Source organism: Theobroma umbraticum, unplaced genomic scaffold (assembly GCF_002168275.2).
Source record: "Theobroma umbraticum cultivar Fairchild unplaced genomic scaffold, ASM216827v3 scaffold_51.0, whole genome shotgun sequence".
NCBI classification, from domain to species: Eukaryota; Viridiplantae; Streptophyta; class Magnoliopsida; order Malvales; family Malvaceae; genus Theobroma; species Theobroma umbraticum.
The window spans coordinates 10,020,145-10,047,467 of record NW_018397260.1 but is presented as its reverse complement, the minus strand read 5'-3'; the positions used below and the strand labels follow the sequence as shown (position 1 = coordinate 10,047,467).

The following is a 27,323-nucleotide window of genomic DNA, read 5'->3' as shown; positions in this document are numbered from 1 at the left end:
AGCAGGTAAGAGTGAGACAGAAATCAATGGAGGATTGGAAAGCAGGTGGTAGATGTGGTGGTGGTTGTGTTGGTCTCCAGCCCACCCCACAAAACTGAAACCATGAAACTGAGCGAATGGGTTAGCCAATTTGCTCATGATCATCTCCAATTTGTTGCCTCTCTTTTTTTCTTTTTATTTTTTTCCTTATTTTCTCTGGGGTTCCCAAAAAACAAAAAACCAGATACGATCAATCTTCATTGTTTCATTTTCACCAGCGTGGTCAACGTCAGACAAAGCCCACACCTACTTCAGAATCAGAAAGTGTGGCTCGTTTTTTCCTCCATTTCAAATCATACGCAGCAGAAAAGCAAGCCCCCCTTTATCGGGACTCATGAACCCATCAGCTTGCGCCCTTACACCTATGCATCACTAGACTCACCGTACTGTTAAAGGCCAGCTGCAAAGATCACAAATCTAAAGCCCCTAACAGAAAGAAAGAAAGATGTTTCAACTTTGATCTTCTTCATCTTCATCTTCCTCGAGTGTTCACCACCAAATTATTGTACTCCCGTCTGTACCATGAAACCACCATTATGGGGAGCATTAGGGCCCACAGTGGATTTTCTTCATCCAGCTGTGTAGTGGAGGTCCACCTGGCCGGGTAGCCTGAGTCTAATCATCATGCTTGTCCCCATAATCATGATTAACGGCATAGCTTGCACCAGCTTTTGATTATTGTTGATGGTAACTCCCGAGTCCGAAGAGGTGGAAACGTCATTAGTTGCAAGAGTTGACCGCCATTGCCTCCTTTGATCATCACCTTCAATCTTTCAGTCAGCAAGTCACCACTTACAATCAAGCAAAACAATTTCTAAAAAGAATTATTCATACTAGTATTTGATTTGATCGTGCTACTTGTATTTATCATTCGACATTCAGGTAACAAGCTGTAGAGCGTTCCACTTTTCTTACTGGCAATTACCTAAAACTCTCACCTCAAGTCATCGCAAACTCAATTAGATCGATTGTGCATTACAATTAGAGGTAGTTCAAAATCTGTGCTTCTTCACTTCTCTTTTGATGATCAACCTCCCAACAGGTTGTGGTCTTACAGTTAGCATTGCAGCATTGCCAATCAAGAAATCCCAATATCATGTCATTTACTTAGTCTCAAGGGCTTTGAAGGTCCAAAATATGCATAACTTGAATGGGCTAGGGGACCAATGGGAATGTACGGCCGAATTTAAGGATGGAAAATAAATAATTTTCACACCAACCCAGTTTTGCTAGGCAGAGGAAGCAAAGCAGCCGGGCCGACAACATTGACACCACACGACGTCCCCAATAATGGACTCCTTTGCCAAGCAAAGTCTAGTTTATAAGTTGATTCTAGAATCATATAACTAATATTCACTTATATAACTAATTAAGACCCAGTTAAAAGAGATGGTGGATCTCAGTTTCTTCAATCTACAAATCCATAATTGGCTAACTATATAATCACACTGAAAAGCCGCTTGAGACTTGAGACAATTAAATAGAAAGGTACTACTATTAAGAAAAACTAAGCTACTTCAAAAGCTATAAACACATTATACTTAGAATTGAGGGATATCACATCTTGTTTCGACAGTGCGTGCTTTGACCGTTGAACACCTACATAAAGAAAGAAATGTCTATTTGTCTTCTCAAACGACCCACATTCATGCAGACAAATATTCAGAGTCCGCCAATCGTGTTATCCACCATTTTGACTAATAACAATAACTGGACAAAAAGGACAGGCTGAGCTTGACTGCTTTGACTGGCAAAGCCCAGTTTCAAGCCTTCAACCACTTCAAAGAATTTTTGGTGGCTGTGCCACCATCACCAGTAAGAAGATCAAACTTCTCAATTATTAATTTATAGGAAGTCGAAATTGGTCCTTGGTGAAGAGGCCACTTGCACTCACTGGCCCGTCACACGTTGGATCATTTATTCACACCACCAGTGACGTGGGGCAAGGTGGTTTCAAACATCTCTTCTTTTATGCCAATTGTATTGAGCATCGAGGACCCTTTGTTACCATCTGATGTGACCCATCAGAGAAAACAGTCGCTAGACCTATGGTGAAGGTGAAACAAATTCATCATTCTTCCACCTCCAAAGATGGAGAAGTGGATACTAGACTACTCGATAATGTATTCTCATCAGGGATAAAAGCTTGCAGGAACAACGCCTCAGTTCTCCGACAGCTATGGTGAATGATGCACGTTGACTGCTATTATGGCATTTAAACTGCTACAACTGTGGCTAGAAGCGTTTAATACTGATTGCTTGTTCACACTCCTTTTCTTCTAACATGTACTCTAGGCGTTCAACCTTCAAAGATACCAGAAAGTTCTTCGAGAGGAATTAGACCATTCTGTTGTCTAACAAGCTCTCGAGACAAGTTCTGGACCTACAATAAAGTGATTTTGAAAATAACTTTATATAAAAGCCCGGACTTAAGGCTCTCAAGAAAAGCTTGTTCCTACAACATAAACAAAGATAGACAAGGCCAACCGAAAAGGATATAGATGCAACTCAACAAAGTGAGGTTCATTTGAATCATTTTCCTTGTCCTCGTTTATAAACAAACATAAAGCGCCAGTCAAGAATCATCTACTTCATTGACAATTGTAGATCAAGGCTATATATCGGTCACTGACACAATTAGACAATCTCTCTACCCAAAAAGAATATTTAAAAATCTGCAGTGACACTAAAATCGTAGTTGAACACTGATATTAAAGTTAACTTTTCACATTTTAGCCACTACCACGTTTAAAATGTTCTCTAATAAATCTTTCTGCATGGGATGGATACTTATCTCGAATGTATGCTCGGAGACACTTTTGGTATGAGAAATCTATCCATCCACCATCAGTTCTAACAACAAAGAGACACCTTGAGTGTCTAAATTGTGGATGCCGATCAACCTTCAATGATGGAGATAAACCACATTATTAGTTTGTTCTCAAAAGCCAATACAAATTTATGCCAAAAACATCTCAGAGAATATAGCGATCTACAAATTGAAGGCAACAATGTGCTAGCTCAGTTGCATCCAACCACAATAGCTACTGAACAATAAAACAGTATTCAGTTTGATCAGCAATAGATAACAAATTAGCAGGCAGATTAAAAAAGTTGATTCCATGTCACAATAATAGAGGTAAGAATAACATCAGTCAAAAGGTTACATGTTGATCTATGTGCACAACAACTGCATACAAACACAAGGACAGACAAACATACATGCCTCTCTTGGACGACATTAACAGCAAAAGAATAAAGAAAAAAGGAAATTAAAGAAAATTCAGATATGAGCAAATCCCAAAACTTGATATAAGGAAACAAACTAAGTAATTTAAATCATTGATAAAAATTTCAGGACAAGCACATAAGGGATGCTGATTGAAGTAAGACCAAATGGCATCCATTCAAGCTGAAAAGATTTGGGTGCTAGTAAAATTTCTAACCATGGGAAAGTTTGAGCAACGTAATTTGTATGGTTTTAGTAAAATGTGTAGTTCTTAAACATATGAGCGTGACAAGAGCAACCTAATTAGTATGCTTTGCTAAGGTCACTCAAAACTCTACATAGATAAGCTCAGCCTTATTGAGCCCTTCATAAAGGACCGTATCTGTACCTTATAATTAGAATTAGAAAGATTTCTTCCTCTATTTTGAAATTGCTCCTTTAGGCAAAATTGAGAGAGAGAAAGAGAAAGAAGCATGTAATGAAATTAACTAGCTAATTAAGGTGCATGATATAAATAGGGGCAGAGTGTTAATATGTGAAATAATTAACACCCTAAAACCAAGTGTTTGTCTCAAAAATGCTGGGAAGCTTCTTTGAAATGGAAGAACAATAAACAAAACTGTTGACTCCAAATCTTTTGGATAATAACAAAACATTCCTTATTTATTAATATCTAACTTTATTACTTAAGTGTGAAGGATATAGTTTAATTCTCCTAACAAATTTATTAATTAAAGGCAAGTTAAGATTCTTAATTTTATTAAAAGTTAATCAGTTAAAGAAAAAAAAGAAGAAAATGATTAGTGCAGATATAACTTTAATAACTGATTAACATAGAACCTTAATCAATTAAGGCATAACTGGGCATTGGGTAAAAGCAAGACCATAAAGTTGTAATCAATTAGCACTAGACTTAACTGATTAAGAAGGTGTTGGAAGTTGAAAACAGAAACATGCTAATCGATTAAGGAATTGGGCTAATCGGTTAAAGCACAAGATCTTAGTACCTTCAAGCTCTAAAATCAAATTTGTAAGAAAGGTTGACCATTCAAGGGAGCCAAAATGAAGAAATTCAAAATTCAAATATTTTATAATTGATCAAAGTTGATTTTATTCAATTAAGGTTGAAGGAAGTGAAGACTCAACTAGATAAAGGAAGAGCTAACCAATTTAAGGAATACTGCTGTATGGAGAAAAATGAAAATAGAAAATTTTTAATCGGTTAAAGCCTTCTCTAACTGGTTAACACAGTGCACATAACTGCAAGACAGTGCAAGAAAAAGAAGCTGTAATCGGTTAGAGCTTGTCCGCAACTAGTTAGCCAAACTCAATCTACCTATTTGAATTTAAACACTAGAGGACAAAATATCGGCTAGAATGGTATTAAAGTTGTTCCTAACAGCTAGAATTTGTTTTGAACAGCAAAATTTGTCTTCCCAAGTATAAAAGGAAGTTCTAACAGTCAAAGAAACAAGAGGGTGAAGCACCAAAAGCCATTTTGAGCAAAAAGTCAAAGAACTTTCACTAAAAACACTTGTTCTTCATTTCTATTTTTGAAAAAGTGTTTGACCTTGATTGTAATCTTTCGAGTCTGTAAAGGTGATCAGTTGTGCTTCTTTTTCTTTTCTTCAGAAACTAGAGTGAAAAGCATTCTAAAGTATAATGTAAGAGATTAAAGCTTGAGTCAAAATCTCTCTACCCTTCCTTACTTGGTGTCTTTTAATTCTAACAAGTTCTAAATCTTCCTTTCTCTAGCTGCACAAGCTCAAAAGTGCTAACCTTAAAATTTTTAGTGCTATTGACTCCCTTCTAGTACTCCAACGGGGACCAACAAAAACCACCATTGCATATGCTTCTATGTACATGTGCATCCGCTTTGAAACTTTTATTTTTTAGTTTTAGCCTCAAAACATTTGCAAACAAGAAATATAACTTTTCCAGATATTGTCAGGTAAATGTCATTTTACTAAGCATGCAACCTTGTAAAAAAAAATTCCTTCTTCCGATCCTTAAGGTCTATGATCATCCAGGCATAAATGAATATTTCTACAACTATCCTTACTCTCCACAAGTTAATGCCAACTTTGTGGACAAGCAAAAGAAAAGCAAAATGGATTAAACTTCTTGCTTGAGTATGAATTATGTAATAAGCAGTCAAAAGCCAAATGCCTGAAGGACAGAAGTCATAACGCAAAAGTATGCGAATAATACACAATGCATCTATTCACCACTCACCAGAGCAAGAAGGCCGAAAACACATGTTTCTCAATTTGCAAAACCAAAAATTTCAAAACTTAGTTGAGATACCCTAGGCCCAAAACATGGTAGAACTAATGCATTGCATGTAAAGTCAAGTTCTCCACATACATCACATAGTTTGCAGGATATCACAGCAATTATAAAAGAAAAAAGATTAAGGCTCCATTTGTTTCATAACTTCTTGTTTTTTTGAAAAAAAAAAATGAAGCCACAATAAAAAGTGAATAGCAAACAAAAGGCAAATAGAAAAAAGTAAAAGCATTAACTAAGCAAATCCTAAGTAAAACAAGATCATTAATGGATCAATGAGCCACAAATTAGAAAACAACAATTGAACTTCGAGGGACAAAAAATACTACTTATCCTTGTAATAGATTTAGTCATACAAGTAAATTCAGAGCCAATGCAAGTAGAGGAACTCAAAATTTTGAATCATCTTCAATATTTTTAGTTTATATTAGATATTCTCCACATATGCAGCTTCTAAATTGGTCCACAAAGCAGACTTACCATGGAATGACTGTAAACTGCAGCCATAACACATGTTTGATTCTATAGCAACTCAACCAAAACACTTGAAAACCCCAAAAGAATGGCAACAAAAACTCACCATAATAGAGTCAAGTCCACATCCAATTTTATCTTCAGAATGTGGATGATGAGAAAGAAGCTTCTCTACCACAGTTTCCTCGTCTTCAACGGTTAAACGTTCACCATCCATATACCTAATGGTAGGAAAAATAAATAGAAGGAACAATCATAATGATAAGCTGACTATAAAGCATCTCCAAGTTATCTGTTAGCTTCATTTTCTATCAGAGGTATAAATCATAGGTTCTATGGTCTTAATTTTATTCGTAATTTCAATAAATGTAGTTAGCTCACTATTTTGGAGAATATTTTTCACCAAAAACTCAAAACAGTGTCATAAGATGTGCAAAAATATCTGCAGCTCCAGTGTAACTACTTAGATCTTGCAAATTGATAAAACACTTCTTTTACATTTTTCTTTCTCTCTATTACTAATTTGGGTAAATAGTGGAACTTCATGTATCCCGTATTTCTATGTTTTATTTTTAATATATACATGAGCTATTAACAATTTTGGAAATTCATAAATAGAAAATTTCCTTGATAAGAGAAGCTAATGTGGGATAATTATGGGATGTTAGTGACAGGGTTTTCAAGGGAGACGCAAGATGATGAGGCAACATTTAAGTACACTTTGATTAACACCACTAGACTCTGCATTCCTACCAGAACAACTTCTTTTAAATAGGATTGGCAAGTATAATTCTCATTGAAGCAAGTGACAATAAAAATCATACTTTGGAATCATAAGTTACCATATTTAAACAAAATTGTAAAGCATTAGAAGATTTTATCACAAAAGATTAAAAAAAAGCTCCCACAGTAATGGGAAAAAGGAAACAGCAATAGAACCATGCCAAGCTTGATCATGCAAAAGTACAAATGCAGGGCTTCATTCCTCTCATATCAGCAAAGGACTCGGAATACAAATTTCCTTACTAACAGAAACCTTTCAACTTAAAGCGTAACACCTTATCTTCTCTAAGACTCATACATGAGTTTATGAAGCAATCCTAACCTACAAGCCTTTGAACAATGTCAGAACTTAAATTGAAACTACTAGTCAATAACAATGAACTAAAGCAACAATCTCTCTCATCATAAACAACATAACTGATATATTTCATTCATTATGAAATTTGCTAGAAATTCAAGTTAACACGAACATGGATATGCGGCTACTCCACTTTAGGTCTTTAGAAATGAAAGTTGCTTTTACTACTAGCTTTTTATCTTTTTTTTTTATTTGAGCTAAAGCGCAACACTAATTCAAACATAATTGTTCCATAAAAAACGACTCATATTACTAGTAAATATTCAAATGTCAAAGTAAATGGACCTTGAATAAATAAAAGGAGTAGGGCTAGGGCTCAAAGACTGACCTATCAGAGTGAAGAATCTCTTTAGTGAGCGAAATGATAGGCTCGATATCTCGAAGAATCTCTTCCTCTTTATCCTTCCATTTCCTGTAATCAGGATCACCCCATCTATGGTACTTGGGCGGGTCCGTCACGCTCAGCACCGTACTACTCTTCTCCGCAGAGGATACCTCCTCTTCGTGTCCAGCCGACTCTGCGGTGGTGCACCAAGGACGCCGCGGTGCCGATAGGAGCCCAGCAGCGAGTGGGTTATAGTGTTGCAGCCGAAGCCGGAGCAGCGGAAAGCCTTTAAGAAGCAGAAGAGCGGCCATGAGAGAAAAAAGCCTTTCTGAGTGAAGAAGTGTGGTCTAGGAACTGAGGATCACTTTACTGGTCGGTTTTGGAAGGGATCGAGTCGAAACGGCGCGGTTTTAAATGATGTGGGCCACGTTGGGAATGGAATTTTGAGTAATTGCAATGCCTGAAATTAATTTACCTGAGTGTGGACTTTGGAGGGTTGTTGGGCTGGGCGATGTATTCGCTTTAGCTTGGTTGTGTTGGGCATGGTTTTTCCTAATGGGTTGGAAAGTAGTTTTCAAATTCTTAAATTTCAAAATGTGTGCCCATCCAATCACCCTACAATTATTGATAGGAAATGGAGTAAGTGCTTTTGGTTTGTTCTTGGACGAATTCAAAATGCATGTTGAAGATTTGAGAAATCTTACAAAATTGTACATGAAAATAGCTTCTTTCTCTTTTATACGTTTAATTTTCAAACTAAATAATTTTTTACCTCATTGCATAACATAACTAAGATAATTTATTCATTGTATATGGATAATATAGTGAAATATATACTACGAAAATTTTAGATTATAATGACTGATGCTCGATTGTAACACAAAAAATGGAAATAATAATATCATGTTAGCCCCCATGCCATCATTGTCATTAATAATTATTGAACGATGAAAACAGTGTGGAGTTGAGAGGTAACTCAAAATCAGGAATGAGTAATAGTATTGTTCCACAAATTGTTTATTGAATCGTGTGTTTACTAAAACTATCAACTTATACGCTTGCATTTTGAATTGCAATCCATTGATTGATTAAAAATAGAAGCAAGGGGGTGATTGATATTTTCAATTATTCAAGGAATTCAAACAATAGCAACTTTTTAAATGTAATTAATTATCAAAGATCTAAAATAAATTTTGAATACACTACTACTACTACTAGCAATACATTTTCAATCATTTCGAAAATGGCTGGCAGGTCATCTGCATCCCACTTTACATAGCATTTTTGTCCCTCAGTTTGAATTTTAAATTTTCTTGTAGATAACCCAATCATGAAAAGATATACTAACTGCTTCATTTTCTTTTTCCATCTTTTTTTTTATTTTTGATTTGATAATATAATGTATTATTGAAAATTCTCTTCCAAAATTTATCATTAACTAGATTTTACCTGTAATTATTCATTATAATTCATTTGAAAACAAGAATCTCATTCGCAAATTGAACTTACAATTATTATATATTTTTTATTGAGTGACATGAAAATGTTTGGATATTCTTTGTCTTTTTGCTCTCAAATTTAGTAGTGATAGACATACACACGGCTCTCAAAATCTTCTATACAATATTTATTTATTTTATTAAGGTAAGGTATAATAGTTACTGTAACTGATTTGGGGGCTGAGAGGCTAACAGCTGGCGCTTTTAGATTGGCTAGTCAAGGGATATGGATGGCAGTTTTTAAAATTGTTGAGTACATTTGTAACATTTCCCATTAAACTGGGGGCCATTTTGGCCGATTAAATAAAAAAATTATTGTTTCTTTGATGAAATATATTTATCATTCTTAATTTTTTATGAAATTTAATCATTAATTTATAAGTCAGTAACGTTAAATGTAATAGAGATTAATGGATCACAAAAGTGTTGAAGAAAAGTACACAAACATAAATAAATGTTACTGTTAGAATCTGAAGATAAACTTTGACATTACAACTTTTCCAATATTCAGAAAAAGCAGCAATTTATTCAATTGCAGGCCTTGATTAATATTCTCAATATAAAAGCCTTCCCTAACACCCACTCGGACGATACACGAAGATTCGTGTACAAAGCCAGAAAGAAAAACTAATTGTCTACACTCTAAGGAAAGCAAAAATTAAATATTAAAGATAATGCTCCGAAGAAGCCATCCCTTGTGCCCAATCTCATACTAATTTTGTTTATCCTTGGAATCATCTTCTTTTTGATCTCAAGATTTTTGATCTTTTTTTCTTTGACTTTGACCCCATCAAGAAGGAAGTATCAAGGGTAGGCTCAAAAAAACTAGTATGGGGATGGGAACGGGGTATGAAAACTTACGAGTGGAGGAAGACTATTTTGTTCAGAGAAAGAAAGACGAAAGCAAACAAAGTACGAGAAAAGCCAAATGAAATCCGATTTTGAAGTCCGTCGTCTGGACATTTCCAAGAAGAACAAAACAGAAGAAGAGCCTGAAACATGCTCCTGAGTTTACCTCTCCCTTAGTATTCCTCGACGGTCTTACCCAGGATAATAACCCTGTGGCAGTTTCGTTTTTCATTTTTCTTTTTATTTCTTCTTTCATTTTCTTCTTCTTTGGGTTAGTTAGTTGTCGTGGATGGGCCAATCAGCTTCGACGGCGAAACTCACGAGCCGTCGAGATTGCTACCATAGCCAACGGTCAAAATCGAAATCAACGGCTCTGATCTGCCCGATGCAAGCTGAGGAAGCTGAAGATCTTGATCGAAGAAGCATAGATGGACTATCGGATTTCATCTCGGATCTACCCGACGAGTGCTTGGCTTGCATTTTTCAGTCTCTTAGTCCTGGTGACCGGAAACGATGCTCTCTCGTTTGCCGGAGGTGGTTAAGGATTGAAGGACAGAGCCGTCATCGGCTTTCCCTCAACGCCCAATCAGATCTGCACCCTCTGGTTGGCTCCTTATTCTCTCGCTTCGACGCCGTAACGAAACTGGCTCTGAAATGTGACCGGAGATCTGTTAGCATAGGCGACGAAGCGCTTGCCCTTATCTCTGAGGGTTGCCGGAACTTGACTCGCCTTAAGCTCCGAACCTGCCGTAACTTGACCGATGCAGGTATGGCGGCCTTTGCTAAAAACTGCACGGGCTTGAAGAAGCTCTCGTGTGGATCTTGCACTTTCGGAGCTAAAGGCATGAACGCCGTGCTCGACAACTGTCCAGCTCTCGAGGAACTCTCTGTGAAACGACTTCGCGGTATCACGGAAGGAGCTGCAGCTGAGCCGATAGGGCCGGGGGTGGCGGCGGCGTCGTTGAAAACAATTTGCTTAAAAGAGCTTTATAATGGACAGTGCTTTGGTCCGCTAATTGTTGGTGCAAAGAATCTGAAATCTTTAAAACTTTTTAGATGCTCTGGTGATTGGGATAAGCTTTCCCTCTCATAGTAGATCACGTCACAGGTATGGTAGAGATCCATATGGAGCGGATCCAAGTCAGCGATGTCGGTCTCGTGGCGATATCCAACTGTTTAAACTTAGAAATTCTTCACCTTGTTAAGACTCCCGAGTGTACCAACGTAGGACTCGCAGCTGTTGCGGAGAAATGTAAATTGTTAAGAAAGCTTCACATTGATGGATGGAAAGCGAATCGAATAGGCGATGAAGGATTAATCGCTGTCGCCAAATCTTGCCCTAATTTACAAGAACTAGTTCTTATTGGTGTTAATCCGACAAAGCTGAGTTTGGAAATTTTAGCTACGAATTGTCAGAATTTGGAACGGTTAGCTCTATGCGGTAGTGATACAGTTGGTGATGCGGAGATTTCGTGTATTGCTGTGAAATGTATAGCTTTAAAGAAGCTTTGTATTAAGAGTTGCCCTGTTTCGGATCATGGAATGGAAGCGCTTGCTAGTGGTTGCCCTAACTTGGTTAAAGTGAAGGTGAAGAAATGTAGAGGAGTAACTTCTGAGGGGGCAGATTGGTTAAGAGCAAATAGAGGATCGCTGGCGGTTAATTTGGATACAGGGAACATTTAGATGCAAGTGCCAGCGATGTGGGGCACAAGATAATGGAGTTGAGTTTCCCACTTGATGGCTGCTCAAATGGGAGCCCCTAGTATTGCTTCTAGCAGCACGGGTCGATCAACATCGTTCAAGTTGTTAGGACTTTTGAGTGGAGGAGTTTAGTGGCTTGCACTTTGAGAGGTTGGCAAGCAGTAATGGCAGTTCTCGGAGTTAATTTGGATGGAAGAGGCGAAGCTGCAATGAAAAAGAAGGAAAAAAAGCACTCTTGTCTTAACTGTTTACATTGTTTTGTTGTAGTATCCGATTCTGTTGTTTGTGTATTTAATTCAATATGTTGTGCTGTGATGCCTTTTGAGTAATCTTTACCTTCAAAAGTGATAGTTTCTCTTAAATCTTCCTATATTACTGTTCATTCAGTTTCTAATTCTTCGTTTCTTTATTTAGCCAACTCTCGACGGCGATTTTTTCCTATTTTATTTGTTGCAAGTATAATTATCCTAAATGGAATTTGAAAGAAAGACACCCTGATATATTTAGTTGGATCTTTGTGTTATTAGCTTCTGACTCTTTTGATGTTTATCGGGTATGAGTGCATGATAGACATATGCCCAAGTGCTATTTGTTGTATTATGTAGGAGATGTATTTTTGTTGGGACCTACTTGATTGGATAATTTTCAGCATCAAATTGTTGAATACGAGGAAACAATCATAGAAGTTTTCTGTTGTCCAGTCAATATATCGTCTGTTGCTGACCAAAGATAGAAGAGGGTTTCGAACATGACTAAAGGTAGAAGTCAGAAGTTAGAACCAAGTTGGACATTTTGATTTGCAATTTGCATTTTTATTCAAGTAAAAGCTGGGCTTCAAACATGGACATTTTGATTCTTTGGAAAATGTAGTCTTCTGATGCGAAAAGATATGATAGGTAGATTTTATCAATGCTATTGTTGTATGGCAATAGTAAATTCTCTGATGAATGTTTTTGTAATTTCTATGTGAATGACTATTATTTATTGCTTTGTTTCTTTATGGGCCATTTTTTTATGGTTTGTGATGCTTCTGCTTGATTTTATTTTGCTACGACATACTGATCTGCAATGTTAAGTAGTTTTATTGGTTGGGAACTGCATTAGGAAATTTATTGAGGACATAATATGATACATTATGAGAATGAGGAAATGTGAAATGATGGCAAATGCTGTCATGTGTTATCTCTTTTTTTGTTTTTTTGAAAAGTTAGCTGGCATGTAATACACTCTACTCATTAACTAATACCTATTTGTGGTTAATTAATTTCTTCTCACATTTAAGTATATGCACATGGAAAAAAGTAGTTAAAAGTGAGGAACTGTTACCAAATTGCATTTGCATCATATACTTGCACTCTGCCAAATTACATATGCATCATGTGGTTGCTCTTTCTTTCTTTATCAATCCTAGGAGAGATGCAGGGAATTAATATTTTGTTTTTATTGATGTGGACACATAAACAGGTTTCCGAAATTTTTGACAATTTCTGGTTTTAGCTGTGCTTCTTCTCTAGCCTGGAAATATTTCAATGATTATCACCTTGTCTGGGTCATATTATATCTTGTCGTCTCACATGAGGTAAAGCGAGAAAACACATCATGATCAATGGAAAAATGCAATTAGGTATATTGTACAGATGCCATCAGGAAAGCTCCAATTTAATCAGGTGGGAGGGCTAAGACTTTTGAGGCCTACTGCTTGGTTGATCGCCTCACAACTGAGTAAGATTTCATGAGGTCCACAACTCTTTACATGGTGCTCCTGTAGTTTTGTTGGTGTTTGCCACAACCAGTTGTGAGGTACATTTACCCTAGTCATCCATTTGTCTTAGTTAATTTTATTATAGCTAAATTTGAGTACATAGCATGCCACCCATAACTAGATTGTAAAAATTTTAAACTTATTTTGGTGTTGCCAATAACGTCGATTTTCTCCAAGGTATAGTCTACATTACCCTTCAGGTTGCAGCAGGATATATGAGAACAATATAATATATTCAGTTGGAAACTAATTATATATCCTTCTAGGTATATGAATCTCTTAGTGCATGGGTGAATACATTACATGCATCCTTTAGTCCCTTAAAACGTATAATATATTGCTTGTGAGTGTTGAAGTCTGTGAATAGAGATTGGGTTGGAAATTTATGAAATGTGATTGGAGAAACTCTGATAACATTATATGAAGATTTGCCTGGTGTGTTTCAAAGCAGACTCCCGGTTTTCTTTTGTTTTCTCCATGATAAATAGTGTGCTAACTGTATCTGATGATGACCATTTGGTTCCAGGGACAGGCATGCTCTGGTTCTAGGAAGTGGGTGTTTAAAAAGATTCAGTGCCCCACAAGTATCAACTTGGGCGTTTAGGGTAGGCGGGAATTTTAGTTAGGAAGAAAATTTGAAGCTAGGATTTGAGTGTTGAAGAAAAAGTTTGTCCGGGTAGTAGAGGGGCTTTAGGTCTACAAGTCTTGCAATGAGAAGAGTTGGCATGCCCACCGCCTCGTAATTCCAAATCTTGAGTTGTTGTCATCTTTTGAATTCGTATCCATCACAGAAGAAACAAAATTCCAAAACCTGGCAGTCAGGACCGGTTTAAATTGGAGCTGAAAGTCTCATCCCTCACGTTCCGGAGAGTGGTGGCTTTGCTTTTGAAAGCAACCGGAAAGGTTGACATTATGTAAAGCTTTTAATGTCTCGGTTGAATGATATTGATATCTGGAATAGTGGAATTCCTAATATTTCCAAGAGCATTATTTATCTAATCAAGCAATTCATGCGGTCTAAACTTGACTTTTTATCTAACCATTTTCTTCCCGACGGAACATGTTCTCGAGTGAATGAAAAAGCATTGTTGCTTGCATGCATACGTATCATCTAAAAAGATGGAGATAACACGACAAAGCCAGTCTATATTGTATGCTTGACCGCTAACTAAAACTAATGAACGCACCTAGGCATAAACCGTAGACCGTCGCCAGTCATCCAAAGATTCCCGTTCCGTTCGTCTGATGAGACACAGTGAAGATCCAGATCCATAGAAATGAATGCGTACCCGATTTACAGTGACATACATCATTCATACAAGCAGGATGACGCAACAAAATATAAAAGATAAAAAAGAGAAGCATATTAAATATTAAGAATCTCATTCAAAAATACCAAAAAAAACAAGAAAAAAATAAGAGAGAAAAGGGTGTGCAAATTGATTTCACTAAATTCTCAAGTGCATCTTGAAGACTATCAAATTCATAGCGTTGGTAACATCAATTGAAACTTCAATACATCCAATGATCACACCAAGAGGGATACTTTGCTTCTCCTTGAAACACTTTGTTTACCTACCAACTGCACCATCTCAACCTTTTACTGAACCATAGTCTTGGCTACAACATGCTATCCTTTTACTTCACTTTCTTCTCCTTCTGAACTTGTGGCTTTTGATATATAATAATTTGACTCAGGATTGTGCCATTTGTCAGGATACCAAGTACAGAGCCCAGAATAACTTAAAAGGAGTCAAGGACAGCAAATTGCATAATCTTCACATATGACAAAGAAGCAAAAACCTAGCTCATAAAAGCTCACAAGGGAAATAGAAACGGTTCAGAGAACAACAGTGTGCATGCAGTTTTTCATAATATAGCATGTTTAGTTATGAGTTTATATAGTAAAAGGACTTCGCAACTGTCAGAACCTATTTTCTGCGAAAAAGGAAAAGAAAAGGCTTTGGAAAGAAACAGATTGCTTCTGAAAAGAAACAGATAAAGAAGAAATTAGAAGTGATGGTTGGTAGATAAATCTAAATAACAGTTTTAGAAAGATGAAACTATCTTTTTCCTATTTTTTTTTTAAAAAAAGGTTATAACTTCAGTTTTCACCATACGCATTGAATAGATAGGTTAAAATAATCAAAACTTAAAAGGAAAAAAAAAAAAAAGGATACCACTCGTTGGTGCTTTTTCCTGGATGCTGGTAAATACTCTCACTGCAAGAGAAAACCATCAAACGAACTTTCTTAGCGTCTGCCTCTCCATTGGCACAGATCAACACTACCTCTTTCAGCAGATGCACTATAGTTCTATAAACAATATGTACTTACCAAGGGAGCCACCAGAATTCATTAAGCATGTTAAGAAGCTGAGCTCCCCAGTGCTTTTATTCTGCTCAAAAATAATGTTCATTCACAGCATTAGAGAATTAGCTAAAAGCAAATTAGATTTGCATATAAATAAAAAAATCACAGAAGAAGGACATGCCAATAAGACAGTAAGCAGAACAAACAGATTAACCCATTATCATCTTGTGGAAACTGACCAGACCATCGTTAAGCCATCTAAGTTCCCCCCAAGAAAATTAGTTATCTATCTAGTTAAATAAAGCAATTTACTAGATAGATTTATTTGGTTAAAGAAGTTGCTGAATCTACGAAAGAAAGGAGCATCTTTATTCTACTTGGTGTGGTAATAACTAGCTATGATCTCCTTTTATCAAAGGAAAGAAAAAAAAAAGAACCTTTTCTTTATCACTTGATGCAACTGTGCAATCAAACAGTAAGTATTGATGGCCTCCCACCATCCTACACGGTACTTTTCTACCATAACAGCAGTAGATCAATGCAAGTAAAATCACAGCTAGAGACTATGGGTGCATTTGGTTAGTGCAAGTGAAGGAGATTTCCTATAATTTAATTAGGTGTAATTACTTTACAATGTTTGGTTTAGGGAAAGTGGTTGGTAAGGTGATTCCATTGTAATATCATTGCAGTGAAGGAAGGCAATGTCATTCCCTTCCCTCACGGAGGGAAAGTAACTTTCCCTTTACAAAGGAAAAGTTACATATTTTTTCTCCCCAAATTGTCTACCCGATCTTCTTCTATTCACCCCTCTTCTTCTTTTCCTTCTTCTTCTAGTTGCCAACTGTAGAACCCTAGCTGCTCACCAGCAAACCCCAATAGTTGAACTCTTTGGAGGAAAGAGGAGCGCCATTTGAATCTGCTGATGCGAGCAAGGAAAAAGGGGAGAAAAAGAAAAGAAGAACAGCCCATCAACAAAGAGGAAGGAGGAAGGAAGAAGAATAGTCCATCACCATAGAGCAACAAGGAAGGAGAGAAAAAAGAAAATAAAAAGAAAAGCCCATTGGAAGGACAATGAGTGCAGGAAGAAATAAGAGGAAAAAATGAAAGAAAAAAAAAAAGTGATATAAAATAATTTAATTATTTAAATTTAACTAATTTATTAAAAATAAATATTTAAGAAATTAAGAGGATTTGAGAGAGAAAGATGTTTGGTGTCGCGGTTATGAGAGAAAGAAAGCGCCAGGAAGTTTAAAATTGAATATCTATCGATAAATGATAACATCTATGGATAGATTACATTTAAACTTTTGACACCAACTATTTATCTATCGATACATAATGTGATCTAGCGGTAAAATTTTTTATCTATCAATAGATTCATCTTTGAATAATATTTTTTATTTTTAATTTTTTTAAGTTTAAAGTGAAAATAAATATTTAGTAATTTTATATATTTTAATATTTAAATATTTAATATAAAAATATTATATTATTTTTTATTTTTTATTATTTTAATTACTTAAAGTTGAAAAGTCAAATTTTATATTAAAAATTATAAATTTATTCAACTTATATATCTTTTATATATAAGGCTAATTTTGTTAATTTATATTACATTCCCAATGAAATACTTACAAACCAAATACAACAATGTAATCCTCTCAGCAATCACATTCTCTGCAAATATCATTTTCTCTTATTATACCAAACGCAGCAAAGTTATATTCTCAACAATCACATTCCCAACAATATACCAAACGCAACCTTTGAGTTTGTACACATTACAATATTTACAGAATTTAAGGGTTACAAAATAACATCTCCCTCCAATGGGCACACATGCATGCACAAGTACAAACAGGAAAGATAGGAATCATCTTGTTAAACAGATCTAAAGGTGGTTGTAAAATATAGATATGAAAAGGGTTTACAACTTCCTACCCTTTAATTAATAACAGAATTGCTGAAACCATAGCAATTTTGAAAACCAAAATGCTGGTTAATAAATTATATGAAACTCGAATTAATAAATTTTTACAGTTTAAGAGCAGAATTGAAAATTTGTGTGGAACACGAGTTATACTTACAGAAAAGTTCTTCCATATCTGAGGGACCCTGGCAAGGAAAAATATTGCATGCTGGGATGCCTGTAGCAGGTCATGTCCACGTCAAAATAATATGTCATATAAAAACTCTATGATTGAAAAATTAAGCTTCCAAAAATTAGGTCACAGACATCTGATTGTAATACCATCTTCATAACCGCATGTAGAAACAAGGTAAAGGAAACATAGAAGTAAGGAAGACAGTATGCACGTGACAATATTTTCTACATACAGAATGGACGGTGAAAGTTGCTACTTACATATAGAGCTTCAAAAAGAATGGGATCAATTTGACCAGCTAAGACTGTTGGTGCTACAGCACAATATCTGGAATAACATCATGTTAAGGAAACATATACATATTTCTCACCTTCCTGCAGATCACAAGTTAAAATGCAAACTCCAAAAAACCGAAAGAAAAAAGGAAAACATAACCGAGAAAGCAAGCAGGATACAGTAATGCCCTGATCCATGTTGAGATACCCACAGGTTGTGAAAAGTAGTAGATTATAGCAACTAAAATTAGTGCTGTAACAGAGGAAAAGATATGTCAGAAATTTAAGGATGCAATATCAGTTTTTCAAAATATGAAACAATAATTGTATGAAAGTGAAAACCCTAAACCAACCAGAAGATGAACAAGGAAGTTGGTCTGTGAAGATATGAGGTTTGCTTCACATTCCAGAACCAGGAGGATTAACCACCTCTGGAAACTATACAGGTTGGTTTTGATTATCACACATGCACAATATAATGTATATTAATTTCTAAATTCTGCTTCTTCTCATTTATGTAGCAAACATGCAACCACATACACACTCATGCATGTGTGCACATGGACCATATAACATAAAGCAGCAAAGGAAATGGGAAAGGAGCAAAGGCAACACGAAATTGGCTCATGATTACAAGAGATGAATATGCATATCATACAAAACAAATCAAGTTTTCAATGGCTTAAATTTGTATAAATTGTTTTCAGTCCAAAATTCAGGTTTGGGTAAGAATGCCGGTTCATAATCCTGCTTATAGGCCAACCTAGAAATAGTTAATTCTAATGCATGCAATCCTGCATAACAAGACCGACTAAAACAATTTCCTTCAGCAAGGATCAAATAGCACATCACACCTAGCTGACAGTCAAATAAACAAACATGCACTCTCCAACATATTTTTGGAGAGCTCAGCATGATTTCATGGATCCTTATACCCCACAAGAAAGAACTTGTAGTAACATGCGAAATCACAGAAAAACAAAAATTGCTAGGCTTACCTTGGATCAAAAGAAATGCCAACTCTCCAAAAGCTGAAAAGGGTAGTCCTTTATGAAGGCAATATGCCAAAGCAATGGTATAACCAACTACTTCAAGCTCAAAGGCTACAACACTAAGCCCTCTAACACTTCTATGTTTCAAAATTTTTAATATCTGCAATGGTTACAACAATAATAGCATTATGACAAAGTTGAAAAGATCAAGTAACACATTTATAAGAAAAGAGATAAATGGATCTCAGTAGAGAAATCACATGAAAGTTCATTAATTGCTCTCGTATCTGCGTAAAATTCATTGCTTTACCAGGAAACTAAACCATCTGGTTAAATTTACCAATCAAAAACTTTGGAATGCGGTATTTAATATCTGGGATCAGCGAGGAAAGATGAATTAATAATAAAAAAATTTGATCCTTGAAAAGAAAAGAAAAAACCCAAAGGGCTAATTAAGTTAAATTGTGGTTTACTAAAGAGAGAGAGAGATAGAAAACCTGAGGGAGTTTGACGGTGGTGGAAGCGGCGACGATGGCGTAGCCGAGGAGCTTGGAGATGAGAGGAAGCAAACAGTCCTTCGGAGGGAAATTGCCGTTTTTGATAGATCCAAGTGCGCAGCTAAAATCGATTCCTAGGTAATCCATTTTCCTCTTGTCTGTTGTTCTGCTGTCTCTGCTCTCTGTTTCTTCTACGGGCCTAAAGGCCTTGCTTTTTAATTACGAAACAGGGCAGAGCAGGTGTGAAAACCAATGTTATTTGAGTGCTTCCCTCCATTAGCTTGTGGAAAAAGATCAAAGGCTCAATTTTTTATTTTAGGAAAAGCAGGGCCCTAGGTTTCCTAGCTGCTGTTGTAATAATTATAAGTAAATTAGAGAGACTTGTTTTAATTAAACAAAAGCAGAATATTAATGCCTACGCCCTGCCCATTGAGTAAACACTAAGTCAATCACATTTACAAGTTGAATAGATGTACAAAATTATAATAAAGAGTTTTATCATGTTTATTCTACATTACATATTTTTTGTTTCACATAGAACTTTTTCCTTTGGAGTATTTGTAGATATTTCATTTCTTAATTATGCTTCAAATCTTCCATATTGTAAGCTTTAAACACTTGGGCTGAAGTGTGCAATTGTGGTTTGTTTGACCACTTCATTGGACATTATTTGGGCTAACAGAAAGGCTGAGTTATGACCAAAAACATTCCAGGGATAGCTTGATCAACTTGGCCATATTGCTTACTCATATTAATATTGGGCAGTCTAAATGGAAAAGTCAAATTGCTTGATCACTATTCATCTCACACTACTAATAGGTCAGCAGTGTTCTATAATTTCATTTCCGATGCTCGATAATACCACCAACTTGAGAAACAGGAAGCTGAATACAGATACCACCAACTTGAGAAAACCACTTTTTATTATCCACAATTGCACAACAGAGTACATTACAAGAAACCAATTTCGCAGTATATAAAAAACAACATACAGATTCAAAAACGGAAATATGATCATCCAGTGCAATAAAATTTTCCGCATACATCAGAATTATTACCAAGCCTTTGTGGCTTCAAGCATGAATTGTTTTAGCTTCTGTTCATATGTAGACTTTTCTCTGCTTGCAGGACATTAATGACAAAAGTGCTCAATAGGGTGGTGGAGGATAGATTCCGGCCGGAGCTGTGGCAATAATAAAAAATTCAGATAAAGCAACGGAAAAACATGGAAATTTGGAGAATAATAATGGGATGAGATTCAGATCTCAGCAATCATAAACCCCACAAAGCCTAAAGTTTCAAGATCTTGCATATTTGATCTTTAGGAATTTAGGATGCATTAATCACACAGTAGCTTAAAAAAGGAATTGCATATATAACTACTAGCGAACAGAACTGTGAGAAAACACTAAATGAAGAAACAAAATGTACCTGATGGATAATAAGATGAGGCCTGGGGGGGAGGTGGGTATGTTTGTGGAGGATAACCTGTAGGAGGAGCCAGGGGAGAATAGCCAGCATGTGGAGATGGCGGATGTGTTGCTGTACTAGTAGGATATGACTTGTAAGGAGATGGGGCAGCGTATGGCAACGTAGCCGGGTAAGAAACTGGAGTTGCTGCTGGTGCGTGACCATATGGTGAGACCTGGGTGAAGGGAGCAGATGGTGCATATTCTGGCATTGATGGAGCTAATTTTGCCTTGCATTTTGGAGGTTGCTACAATTGAAACCATTGTTACTTGGTCAGGTCTATATATTTATGTATGTATCCAACAGTAAGGCTAATGGAGTTGTGCGAGTATATGGAAACTAGGTAACTTACTGTGGCGTTAGAGTAGTGCAATATGAGTCTTACTTCTCCTGAATGCCTGTACCGAAAGAAATCTATCAGAGCTGTAAACAATGGCTGGGTCTTGGCGATAAAAGATTATACAAGCTTCTATATAACTAACCTGCCAGTTTTGCTTTGAAGTGGCCAGGTGCAATCATCAAAACCTTGGGAAAGGGCTTTGTGGAGTTGAATCCTGCGAAACAAGACAACAAATCAAGAAGAACTCAGTTAAACTAGAGAGTTTAAAGGAAGTTAGTTTGTTCCTTTCAATAAAAACTACAGAGTGAAATTTACCTTCCACTGCCAATAAGATCATCAGCAACGAGGGTATTGCTGTTCCAAACCACTACATTCAACTCCCAGAGGCCTTCAATAAGTGTGAAAATGAACTTCTCTTGGAAGGTAGGATTCTTACCTCCATCTAACCAAATTAGTTAGAAATGAGATTTGTTAATTTAGGAGCTTTACTTAAAAGATAATGTGCAGTTGCTGTCATATATATTAGCAGATTGGATGCCAAGGGAGACAGATATATAAATACCTGTGCAGGTTTTGGTTCGGTACTTGGCACTTCTATATTCAAGACAGACATAAGGATCCTGTCTTGATATCCATTCCTTGTCTTCCAAGTTGTAACATCCAACAACTGCGAAGTAAGTTAAACTCAGCGTGGGACACGTGTTAAGAAGATAAGGATGGCAACGAGGAATACGGCGCATCATATAAATGAATCATACCTGTAACCTCAAAAGGCAGGCCTTGGATTCCAGAGATGGACATGAATGCTAGTATGCAAGGACTGTGTCTTGAACAAAAAGCTGTGTCTTACTATGGAAGTGGAAAAACTAGTACAAGCATTTATAGGGATGGAGGAAATAATCTCCCTTGCAAAGAGTTGACGAAACTGTTTTAGTCATCCTGGCAGCTGTATTAATCATGAGGCGCTTGAATTATTTGTGGCAGATATCCATCAACTTGCCAAAGAATATCAGGTTTACACTCTAGTTGCTGAAACATATATAGAAAATGGGTAAAATAGTAATTTTATTTTAATTAACACTCAAATGTCAAAAGAAAGTAGGGTAAAAACCCGTTGGATCCACCGAACTACTAGCTACTTATGACGTGGCAATGCTAGTATTGTATGGTTACCTAAAATTCACTGAAAATATGAACAGAGAATTGCATTTCTTATATTTATTCATATGCGTAATTAAGGAATTATGAAGTTAATTGAAGGAATTGCAGCTCCGCTGGAAGTCGGGAAAGTCAATGGCTACATTAATGTTGAGACGATGGATTCAACCACAGTACAGATGGGGGCTTGCTCGCCCGTTGTCTTCCGCCACCGTTGACAATGAAACGTTTCGACTTTCGAGTAAACTCATTCCAAGGGGGGAAAGTCAATGGGCATATTGTCAACAGGCCAACTCAGTCTTGTTTGCCGATTCTGGTGATGATTGTTGACTTGGGTCATGTTTCGTAGGAACTAACTGGTTCATGCCTTATATCCTCTTCGTCTGCATGACCATTTCAAATCAAACCGGCCTCATTGGGTAGATTTCTGTCTTAACTACCAATAGGAATAGGACAGGGGCTTCGCTGATCGCATTTACTGGTACGTTATGATAGACGATAACATTTTTTAATGATCGTACGGGCACCCTTGTTTGGTCTTGTTTGATTAGAGAATGCGCAAATAAAGAACATATTTATGTGCTTTAGTTTCCAGAGTTGCCTATAAGTCACACAACACAGTATACCAATGGCCCCGGCACCCCTGGCCGTGCCGGCCGTCACCTCGACAGTGAATAATAAACTGCTTTTTCCTAGCGCATAGGCATGGTCATGGTCATGGTCCAACCACCCACAAATGGGCCGACCTTCACTAATCACAAAGCCTAGTCTGGGCCAAGAGTTGGCCATTTGACCTAAGTTTGATCCGATGTATTAAATGTGGGGCTTTGTTGAACATAGGCCATTCTGGTCTAGGCTCAGTAAAAATTAAGCAGCCTAAAACTTGGCCTTCGCTTCCCCTTAGCAAAATTTCGGGGGGCTTGGACAGGAAATCCTTGACTGCGTTTTTTTTTTTTCTCCTATACCCAAGGCACTTGACTGTGTTTGGCGATGAATAACTTAATTATTAGTTGATATCAGAAGAATTTTTCCATCCTTGCTAGAAGAAAAGAGTGGCTTACCAACGAATAAGAACCAGAACCAGAAATATTTAGTTATGTACCTTGAACCCTATTTCATCCTTACAATTTTAGCCAAGCCGAAGCAGTAACACGGCTGTCTAGTTTTGTTTAAAGTAACATTAACAATTTCTTCTCTAATCTTATCAAAGCTGTTTCTACCATCACGGTAGTAACCTAATAGAGAGAGAGAGAGAGGCACCCTGTCTTAATCATGCAATATTTTTATTGGACTTGGTCACTCTATCCATGGCCATAGAGCTGCTAGATTTTGAGGCTGATAGAAAGAACTAAGCGTGACACCCATTGGGCATGTTCCATAATCTGAACCAGACTACTAATATCTTGTACTGAAAATTTCATTGGATTTGACCTCTCGCAGCCCTGTTACGTACATTTACCAGCTGATGTTAGCAATGAGGTGACATATACTGCACATTTATAAAGTTTAGACATATTTCATTTCCTTCCTCCTGTGCAAGTAGGTTACTTTAAATCAACATCCTTCCAATGTCTATTGCTGCGATTTAATTCTCTTATCTTCCCCCTGAGATATTTTTAAGTACTGCTCGTAGCTGTTATAATTGCATCCTTCATTTATAGTGTTGGTCCTTTCTCTGTTTTGAGCTGTACATCGGAGAGGAAGTGGCTCTTACCTACGAACCAAACAGAAGGCTCCAGGTAGATTAAACCATTTAACGTTGAGATGTTCCATACTATTACTTTTCTTCTTTTTTTTTTTAATTTTTTGGTAAGTTTAAAGACTTTTTCAATAAAATTCTCCATGAGAGGAGCTGCTTTTCTAACTATATATATGTGACGGGACATTTATTTCTACTTGAATCTTCTCTGCAGAGAAAAAACCTCCTCGTGATCTTCCTTTATCAAAGATTCGAGGTCCGCGTGGACCGTTGTTTCTAAGAAAACAGCTGTATGTTGAAGAAGGTAAGCATTCTAGCTTGAGCAGTTGAATTTGTTCTTTATAAATTCGAATACTCTGAAAAGCATTGTAGATACAATAACATTGCAAATTCGGAACTTCGCCAACCTTTAATTCTAGGTTTCTTCTTCTCTGCTTTAATGTATCGTCGCTTTTGTAGGTACCGAAAGATGCTATCTAGCATTGGGTACAAACACAACTTTGTCTGTGCTGTGAGTTTTTTATTTTGGCTCCATCTATATGCACAAGTGGACCTAGGTTGGAATTTAAGCTTTCATGAATTTGGAAAAACTCGCTTTAACCATGTAATTATTTTGTAGATTTGAGTATCATCAAGAGAAACCTGAGTCCTGATCCATCCATTTCTAAGGCCATAGAATAATATGGGACAGACAGTAGCCGTCAATCTTGGTTTGCAGCTGGAACACTACCATTTCCGCAGGATAGACAATTTGGTTATGATCACCTAAGCTGGATATCTTTTTATATCATTGCTGGCTCCCTAACACCTATTGGAGCTTTGATTTTGGTAACTATTGGTGATGCTAAGCCAATCAAAAAACTCACAAAAGCATGAGGCACTGTTATTGAAGTGACAAATTAGAGCAAAGACTTCGAATATTTCAAGTCAGTGTTGGCTGTGTAGCTCCATAGGAAAACAGCAAAAAAGGCTCGCTAATAAGATTTTCGTGGACTCATATTTCTGATGAGATTTAGGGACGTGTAATATCTTTTGCACCAATGAGCGGTGGTTGTTAGACTGTTCAATCCAAAGAGATAAGGAAAACCAAGTAAAAGTGATTACTTTAGGGGTGGTGAGGGCCATGCCATGCCATGGATGTCCTTTTAGAAAGAGTTGGGAGGCTCGTTTGCCTTACATATTGTAGTTGTCAATCTTTTTACCTGCCCCCACCATGCTTGCCACCGTCCCCATCTCGGCGTTCAACTTGTACCAATATCTCCTTGAATTATTATATCAAATTTTCGAGAAACCATTAACTGCAGTCTCTCATGATACTTTGAATTGCTAACTCTTATCTTTAACAATGAGCTTTACATGATTTTCATTATGATAATTGGGCTGCAGATATATTTAAATTATATTCTTTACTCAGGCTTTAGATTAAATTACAAAAAGAAATGAATTTAACTCCTTGAAATGGCAACTGTTCTGCATTTTCTATTTACATTCGACAGACTAAGTTGTGTTTACCATGATTAAGCAGATCCATTTCCCATTTGAGCTGTCATAAACTCATAACTTTCCATGCAAATTAAGCAGAGGAAGCTGCAGTACTGTGATTGGACTCTAGATAACTTTCTATTTGAAGGGGAGTGCCGCTGTGTAAATGGAGTCCAGTTAACAAGCTGATAATGCACAACACCTGCACTCTCAGTAATTAGAAGTATTGCTAGAGGACCACATTTCTCCTTTTTCAGAAAGCGAAAACGATTTCATTCACAAAACTTTTTTTTGTTCTTTGAGATATTAACGTTTAGATCATCTCTAATTTGCCAGGCTTTAGAAAATGCATTTCTTCAATAAACTGCCATAAAGTATAGAACTGAAATGCTGAATGCACAGATATATTAAACATCCTTGGACCACTCAGTCGGTCAAGATCAGCTTGGGCAGATAAGTGGTTTCTTGACTGCTTTTCTTGTTATATTGATGGGCACCAGGACCAGCATGATGTCTTCCCCAAGATTGCAGCAGCCCACTTCAGCTTCCTTTGTCAGCTTGACCAGAGCTTCCTGAACGAGGGTTGTGCAATGTAGCACCATAAGGCAGAAGGGGTTGTGGGGGGGTGGGGGGGTGGGGTGTGGTTTCTCTGACATTGAAGCCTGCAATATTTAATTATCTAGATATGGTCTCAGAAGATGCCCTTTTGGATGACCTTGAAGATAAAGCCTGAAACCTTTCCACCTCTTTGAACAAGATAAATACTGCAGTTATGAGAACCTGGATTGCTTATCTCAGTAGATTGATATTTTTGTATCGCTTAAAGAGCTATAAAATTGTTTATCATTCCCATCCCAGGGGCGTTGGCCAGGCTCAGATTCATCATTCATGATCATCTAAGTGGCCAGTTATAAGCTTACACAGCTGAGCATAATTGATTCATAAGACCCATCAGACTTCAGGATCACTGCTACTACAACAATGGACAAACATACATATATTATTATATATATATATATATATATATAATTAGGGAAAGAGGGATTCAAACCCTACTAAATAAGAGGATTATGCACTCATTAATAAGCCAAATGCGCAACGACAAACATATATATATATTGACATAAAATATTGTTAGAAGAAAAAAGAAAATATTAAAGGACACTTAAAAGACGCTTGAAAGGAGTGTTGCACCACCATCACTTTCTCAAACCTTTAAATAGATTCAGACTTATTGTTGCTCTAATCTCAGGCTATGAAAAATTGGCTTTACATAAATCAGTAACTCGCATCTATCTAATTAAATAAACACCCTTTTTCCTGTTGGATTTTTAGCAAATACTACGAAGTAACAAATGTCTTTGTGACTGAGCCACTAAGGAGATACATAAAAATATGAAGTGCCTTGTACTGAAATACAAATATAAATTCGTAAGAACAAATAGATGTTAAAACACTTTATAAAATTCCCTCTTTTATTTAGCCAAGAAAAGGCCAACTTTTATGCAATTGATCAAGAATTGCTATTATAATTTATAGGTATGAAAAACATTTTCCGCTTTCAGAATCAATAAACTTGTTAAAATGGGCATATACACCGCATATATTTCAAATGATCTGTAAGTCATCTAGCACACTTCAAATTATTCAAGAACAAAATGAGGGATCTCTTTTCTTTGGGTTGA

General features: G+C 36.5%; 4 protein-coding genes and 1 long non-coding RNA gene across 6 annotated transcripts; 2 read left to right on the top strand and 3 right to left on the bottom strand.

Annotated features, from left to right (window-relative positions):
- Positions 1-2,614: 2,614 nt before the first annotated feature.
- On the bottom strand, positions 2,615-7,860 carry LOC110417315 (DCL-like protein). Its single transcript, XM_021429590.1, has 3 exons — positions 7,501-7,860; positions 6,138-6,252; positions 2,615-2,942 (listed from the first exon to the last, which is right to left on the bottom strand). Exons 1-3 carry the CDS (start codon positions 7,806-7,808, stop codon positions 2,772-2,774), a joined length of 594 nt encoding a protein of 197 aa, XP_021285265.1. The 5' UTR covers positions 7,809-7,860; the 3' UTR covers positions 2,615-2,771.
- A 1,677-nt stretch (positions 7,861-9,537) lies between these two features.
- Positions 9,538-11,841, top strand: LOC110416838 (F-box protein At1g47056-like). The gene is given in 6 exon segments (XM_021428952.2): positions 9,538-10,921; positions 10,924-11,517; positions 11,520-11,543; positions 11,546-11,578; positions 11,581-11,668; positions 11,670-11,841. Coding segments are annotated over 6 exon segments (1,587 nt in total). The 5' UTR covers positions 9,538-10,134; the 3' UTR covers positions 11,731-11,841.
- Positions 11,842-14,724: 2,883 nt separating this feature from the next.
- Positions 14,725-19,788, bottom strand: LOC110417384 (Mannose-P-dolichol utilization defect 1 protein). The gene is made up of 8 exons (XM_021429712.2): positions 19,490-19,788; positions 18,999-19,152; positions 18,181-18,253; positions 17,986-18,052; positions 17,708-17,767; positions 15,645-15,705; positions 15,489-15,530; positions 14,725-15,050 (listed from the first exon to the last, which is right to left on the bottom strand). The coding sequence occupies exons 1-8, from the start codon at positions 19,634-19,636 to the stop codon at positions 14,947-14,949; spliced, it is 708 nt and encodes a 235-aa protein (XP_021285387.1). The 5' UTR covers positions 19,637-19,788; the 3' UTR covers positions 14,725-14,946.
- A 653-nt stretch (positions 19,789-20,441) lies between these two features.
- Positions 20,442-22,249, bottom strand: LOC110417155 (elicitor-responsive protein 3-like). Its single transcript, XM_021429385.2, has 7 exons — positions 22,058-22,249; positions 21,862-21,966; positions 21,615-21,741; positions 21,442-21,513; positions 21,312-21,357; positions 20,921-21,206; positions 20,442-20,672 (listed from the first exon to the last, which is right to left on the bottom strand). Exons 1-7 carry the CDS (start codon positions 22,098-22,100, stop codon positions 20,638-20,640), a joined length of 714 nt encoding a protein of 237 aa, XP_021285060.1. The 5' UTR covers positions 22,101-22,249; the 3' UTR covers positions 20,442-20,637.
- A 1,792-nt stretch (positions 22,250-24,041) lies between these two features.
- Positions 24,042-25,806, top strand: LOC110417285 (uncharacterized). Of its 2 annotated transcripts, none has more exons than XR_002445297.1 (3): positions 24,042-24,196; positions 24,371-24,460; positions 25,738-25,806. It is a non-coding gene; the product is annotated as an uncharacterized LOC110417285 (long non-coding RNA). The 2 variants fall into 2 exon arrangements; XR_002445298.1 differs by lacking the exon at positions 25,738-25,806 and adding an exon at positions 24,616-24,642.
- Positions 25,807-27,323: the final 1,517 nt, after the last annotated feature.

What these genes read in the sequence shown, in the direction of transcription:
- LOC110417315 (XM_021429590.1), bottom strand. Translation starts at nt 7,808, where the DNA reads ATGGCCGCTCTTCTGCTTCTTAAAGGCTTTCCGCTGCTCCGGCTTCGG. An exon ending in GAGATTCTTCACTCTGATAG is followed by an intron (nt 6,253 to 7,500) that starts GTCAGTCTTTGA and finishes TCCTACCATTAG; the next exon opens with GTATATGGATGGTGAACGTT. An exon ending in GTGGACTTGACTCTATTATG is followed by an intron (nt 2,943 to 6,137) that starts GTGAGTTTTTGT and finishes CCATCATTGAAG; the next exon opens with GTTGATCGGCATCCACAATT.
- LOC110417155 (XM_021429385.2), bottom strand. Translation starts at nt 22,100, where the DNA reads ATGTCCATCTCTGGAATCCAAGGCCTGCCTTTTGAGGTTACAG. An exon ending in CCTGCCTTTTGAGGTTACAG is followed by an intron (nt 21,967 to 22,057) that starts GTATGATTCATT and finishes CTTACTTCGCAG; the next exon opens with TTGTTGGATGTTACAACTTG. An exon ending in CCGAACCAAAACCTGCACAG is followed by an intron (nt 21,742 to 21,861) that starts GTATTTATATAT and finishes TAATTTGGTTAG; the next exon opens with ATGGAGGTAAGAATCCTACC.
- LOC110417384 (XM_021429712.2), bottom strand. Translation starts at nt 19,636, where the DNA reads ATGGATTACCTAGGAATCGATTTTAGCTGCGCACTTGGATCTATCAAA. An exon ending in CCACCGTCAAACTCCCTCAG is followed by an intron (nt 19,153 to 19,489) that starts GTTTTCTATCTC and finishes TAACCATTGCAG; the next exon opens with ATATTAAAAATTTTGAAACA. An exon ending in GAATTCTGGTGGCTCCCTTG is followed by an intron (nt 15,531 to 15,644) that starts GTAAGTACATAT and finishes TTTCTCTTGCAG; the next exon opens with TGAGAGTATTTACCAGCATC.